Consider the following 5762-nt stretch of genomic DNA (forward strand, 5'->3'; position numbering starts at 1 on the left):
AAAATGCTTATTTGATTTGCTGTAACTACATTAGCTGCCATATACTTTCCCAGTGTATATTTCTAACCACTTTGGGAAACTCTCACCTTGGGAAAAAAAGTTACACTGATGTGGAGGGAGAGGGGTGAGGTAGAAGAAAAAAGCATTTTATTTTTGTTTGGAGTTATGGCACCCTTGCAAGAACATCTAGATGGTATAAGATGTTTTTATGGTATATGTAGTGTTATTATATTTGTTTTTTTCTGATCAGTTCTGTCACTAGCTGACTCAAAAGGTATGGTAAAATAAAAAAAATGAGACATTAAGAGGCTGGGGTAATGCTAAATAATAGGCTCAAGTACACAGTGACAAAGCAGACATGAGGTTTCTATTATATTTGTTTTTTCTGATCAGTTTTGTCACTAACTGACTCAAAAAGTATGATAAAATAAAAAAAATAAGACAGAGGCTGGGGTAATGCTAAATAATAGACTTAAGTACACAGTGACAAAGCAGACATGAGGTTTCTTCTGAATGCTGGAACTGTTAAGTCTTAATGATCTAAAACTGACTTAGCAAAGTAGTCAGAACCTCATTCTTTAAGCTCTGCAGGTTTTTCTGGTACATACAACTCACTGTGCTCATTTAGAAACAGGAGATGAAGTGAATGTAGGATATTGTCTGTTATTTGTGTTTCCATAGTACATAGGGGGATGAAGTCATTGCCTGGAGAATCCAAGTGAATTTCACAATAAGTTATAGTGTTAAACGTCTTTTGTTTTCTCTGAACTGTTGAAATACAATAGTTAAATATTTATTTAAATAAACCAGTGTACAAACAGGGGACTGATTTCTCTGTGGAATTTAACTTGAAGACTGTGGAATCCTTACACCATGTTCTGGTTTGTGAAATAATTCAGAAACTCAAGAGAATTCAGAAACGACTTCAGGCTGATGCTTTGTGCACTCTTTGCTTAGGTTTTATGTATCCTCTGGAAGTATTGTGATTACTTCTGCAGTGGTAACTGAAGAAGGATCTGAAATGTCTGTAAAAAGAAGGATAAGTCTAGAATTCTGCTGATAGCTTCTGAAATTTAGGTTTAACTTGGTGTACATTTAAACTGAACTGTGATTCTCTAGCTAAAAATGGGCAACCCATTCATTAAATCACAGTGTTAGACAAGCCAGACTCCTGATAATTCCATGAGAGAAGATTCATTTGCAGGGGACTCTGGGTTGTTGGGTTTTTCAGATATGCCTTTGTTTTGATGGGTGCTATTTGTAATCCTGTAGGTCCCCTGGTTGTTTCATGGTTGTTTTTCTCTGTCAACAGAAAACCAGTTAAAAATCAAAGAAGAAAAAGAGGAAGTGGAGGAACAGTCAGTGCAATTGGAAAGCCTTCCTCTTCCTGCCGTCAAAGAAGGTGAAAATATAATGAAAATTGAGAAAGTGGAAGAAAAGGAAATTATAAAATTGCCAGTAATAGTAAAATTAGAGAAACCTTCAGAATTCAATGAAGAAAAACAAACTGGTAAAGAAGAAAGTGACTCATTTAAAGAAAATGTCAAGCCTGTTAAAGTAGAGGTGAAGGAAAACAAAATAGAACCAAAAGACTTAAAAGAAGTAAAAAGTTGTACGGACAAAATAGCAGTTCATGAGCCGGAGAGGTTAGAATTTTGTGTTAATGTCAAAACTCCCCAAGAAATTGTGGAGAAATCTGTGGAAGAAAGTGAGAAACTTAAAAATGACCAGCAGGCAAAAATCCCACTTAAAAAACGAGAGATCAAACTGACGGATGACTACGACAGTCCGATAAAGGGGCCTCTATGTAAATGTGTTACTCCAACAAAGGATGTCTTGAAGGAAGAAGGGAAACCAGAAGAAGAAGCTTTTAAGAGAGTCCCTACAATTACTGCTTTATGTCCTGATGGGAAAATACTAGTAAACGGAGAGGTTAGCTGTGAAAAAATCAGCCCAAGTGTCATACAAAACAGTAGGTCAGAACACTCTGCTGGCATGAAGGAAGACAGCAGCTCGTTGAAAGAGAGAAATGGAAAAAGCGGAGAAAAGGTATCAGACTCCATAAATTCTGTTAGTAAAATTATAAAAGTGTGTGAAGCTGAGAAAAATGCAGTAACTGTGGTGAAAGAAACGGGGGCTGTGGTCTCTGAGGTTTCTAATCAGAAAGTGCCTTTAAAAGAGGAATCTAGTCCTGTGGAAAAAGAGTCCCTTGACAGCACAACTACTGAAACGGTAGTGGAAGAGTCTTCAAACTCTGAAGACTGTGCCAAAACAATGGAAGATAAACTAGCTGTGAAAATCAAAAAGGACAGACTGCCACCACCCAAAGAATGTTTAGAGAAGCTAGAGAAGTCCACAAATGCATCTCCTCCTGCAGAACTGCCCAAGCTTGCACTGTCTGATGAAGAGACTTTGAAAAGTAAAGGTGAGTCTGAAGAGAAACCTGATTCTCCAAAAGCTGCTGAGATACCCCCTTCATCTACATCTCCCGTGACTTTAGAGAAGCCTGTGTTGGACAAGGAGGGCTCTGACAGTAAAACAGCTCTACCTGAGGAGAGCAAAGTAGAAGCAAAACCCAGCCTTGAAAAACAAAAGGAAGAGCCAGAAGCTGCCAAGACAGAGCCAGATAGATTAGATGATGCTCATGCTTCTAATCTAGAAGACTCCTCAGAGAGTAAAAAGGAATCTCCACTACCTAAAAGCAAATTTAAATATAAGCTAGTCTCTGAAGAAGAAAGCTGTGCAACAGATAATAAAGAAATAACTTCAGAAAGGCAAAAAGAAGGAATTAAATTAACAATCAGGATCTCCAGTCGGAAGAGAAAGGCAGAAACGCCGCCAGAAGAGGTCAGCATTGGCCGCACGTTGAGGCGATCTCCAAGAATATCCAAGCCTACTCCAAAAGTTGTGGAGACTCGGGATCAGAAACCTGATAAAAAACGACCTGAAGAGGAAGAGGAGAAACCTGCAGCAGCACAAAAACCAGAACGAAAAGAAGATGCAAAAAAACACGAGAAGGAATCAAATTCAAAGGTTAACAAGGTAATACAGTTTTATTACCCAGGAATAAAGAGTACTCACAGTCTTCTTTATAAGGAGAATATACACTTACGTAGGAATATTGAGGATTTAGTTCTTTTGGTCAGTTTTTGCAAGGAACTGGCTTTGCAATCCAGTTAGTGGACTGAACAAATCTAAAAACACCCCCTAAAAGAGAGTGTTGACTTATTGGTTTATAAAAATCTGTCATTTAACCTAAACTTAAGTAAACCAAGTCAAACAGAGTGAATTCTTCTAAGAAAAGAAATGATCAGACCTGAGTCAGTCTGGCTGAGTGGCTGAATGGAGACTTCTAGCTCCTGTGGATTTACTAGATGGATACTTGTTGGTGTCTGGTTGGTCAGTTTGAGGATGATCATAAGCCTCAAAGGAACCAAAAAATGGTGAAGAATAAAAATATTATGACTTCTGTTTCTAGGTGAAGCTAAAGTTATTGTTTTGGTGAGTTCATGATATAATTGAGCTTTTTTAGTACGTGGGATACATTTTACTTTGGGTGGAGGTGTCTCTTTTCATAATAAACTTTCACTTCTGCAGCATGGATCTTAAAAAGTATGTCAGGTAGATAAAACATTGAAGGTACCTATGTATAGTGTGCTTCTGAGTCTAATAATTAACTTTCACTTTTGCAACATGGATCTTAAAAGTATGTCAGGTAGATATAACACAAAACATCAAAGGTACCTATGTATAGTGTGCTTCTGAGTCTGTGTAGTTATAAACACCTTAATTTATCTTCCACTTTTTCTGCATATGGAGTACAGAAGACAAACAGGGAATAAAGAGTCTGTATGTTTTGTATCATCTTGAAATCCTGTTAATTTTTCCAGCACTACGCATTTTCTTACTGATTTTGCAGTTCTACCAAGACATTCCCTTATTTAGCAAGTTTTTCCCATACTTCTAATAAAATGAACAGTTGATTTTTCAGTGAATAACATCGATGCTGAAAAATTCTCATATACATAAAGAAATGAAAAGCAAATTTTTTTTTTTTTCATTTAAAGTTTTTCATTAAAAAGAAAATAAATGAAAATAATAGTGATTGTGTCCTACAAGTAGTTTTAATTTTGAATACTGTGGCTATGAGCTTTTTAACTTAATCTCTTTTTTGGACAATAAAGAGATTGAAAGATGCTTACTTTTCTAGAAACATTTTAAAATAAATATGATAGAGGAAGAAGTTTTAAACTAGTAAGATTCTGTCATTTAATCAAGAAGAAAAATGCCCAAGTCTTTAATAGGCAATTTTATATTTGTTTTCTTTTAAAGAAGAGTCTTTTAAAAATAGATTTGAAATGATGATGACATCCTAAACTTAAACTAATGCTATCATGGATTTAAAAGTACAGTTGCTAATGAATTTTAATAAACAGTAAAATCTGTAAAGAGGTAGAAATTAATGTTAAGAACCCAAAACAAAATTTTACCAATATGACAAATATTACTTTGGTACGAGTCTGTCCTGCAGGAGCAACAGAATATTTTGTACATTTTAGTTTATTCAGCTTGTTCAGGTCAATGAGTAGTTTAGTCAAAATTGAGAAGTGTTTTGAGTTGAAAATGCTAGAAAAGTTGTTTTTCTTTTTCACTGTCTGGGGAGGGAAGGAGTTGAGAGAATCATGTCTATAATAAACAAGTCAGTTAATGGGAAAATAAGTTTCTTCTGCTTTGTATGTTGCTTTAAATATAAAATATTCTAGTTACAGAAAGTAGTTTTAAGTAATACAAAATAATGTTCTGAATTTTAATTAAAAATTATTTTTAATTTAAAATATACTTTAAGCAGATCACTAGTAAAACTTGACACATCTAGAGGATAAGAGATGTCATTTTCCACTGTGTAAAATAAAAAGGGGGAAAGTCCAAGTAAATGCATGGTAAGACATAGGGTTGCTTTGCTAAGGTAGGTATGATACAAAGAGGTAGATTCCATTTTGATTAGCAAAAAAGAAGCATCAACTGAATCAGTTTTGACCTAATAAAAATACTGAAAAAGTGTAAGTGTGAAAGAAGACCTTGATATAAATTACACACATAAAAGCTGCAGTGATTTGATTTTAGATAAGTATGCTCGTCTTAGAGGAAAGCACCAGAAACACTTAAGTTACTGTACTTGTAAGAGTGCAAACATGTGTCCTAAAGCAAAATAAAAGACATAAATTGGGTTTTTTTCAGGGAAGAAGAAAATATTCTCTTAGGATTGAGAAAAGCTATCATCAAAAAGTCAGAAAGTTTAAATGTGACGTTTACCATGTTTAGAAGCAAGTTTACCTTCCTAAAATGGAAAAAAAAAGGCTGAGTGAGAAATTTGTTTTCCTGCTTTTAAATCTTACTTGGAAATGTATTTCTGCACGTAGATATGAATTTTTCTCCCTTTACTATCCTGTTGTATTTTAAGGCTTTTGAAATTTAAGGATTTTGAAAGACAATCCATTAACTGAAATGCTGTGTTGTAAATTTAGTGCAACTGTTCTGATTGAAATGAATCACTTCACTGTAGAGAAAGACATTTTTGAAGGTCTGAGAAGAAACTCTGTAAGTGTTCTCCTTTGTGTTTTCTCTCTCAAATGGTGTGTCCCATAGAGAAGCAAAGTTCGGTGGACGGGTACGCGGACGCGTGGCAGGTGGAAATACTCAAGTAACGAAGAAAGTGAGGACTCAGAGAGTCAAAAAAACTCTGATGAGGAGGAGGAAGAGGA

General features: G+C 35.2%; 1 protein-coding gene across 1 annotated transcript; it reads left to right on the forward strand.

Annotated features, from left to right (window-relative positions):
• Window positions 1–1312: 1312 nt before the first annotated feature.
• Window positions 1313–5757, forward strand: LOC104530045 (remodeling and spacing factor 1-like; the record flags this gene model as incomplete). The annotated part of the gene is made up of 2 exons (XM_010174517.1): window positions 1313–3042; window positions 5647–5757. Coding segments are annotated over 2 exons (1841 nt in total), but the record flags the coding sequence as incomplete, so codon positions are not given.
• Between the last annotated feature and the right edge of the window lie 5 nt (window positions 5758–5762).

This window comes from Antrostomus carolinensis, unplaced genomic scaffold, assembly GCF_000700745.2.
Source record: "Antrostomus carolinensis isolate BGI_N321 unplaced genomic scaffold, ASM70074v2 scaffold24158, whole genome shotgun sequence".
NCBI classification, from domain to species: domain Eukaryota; kingdom Metazoa; phylum Chordata; class Aves; order Caprimulgiformes; family Caprimulgidae; genus Antrostomus; species Antrostomus carolinensis.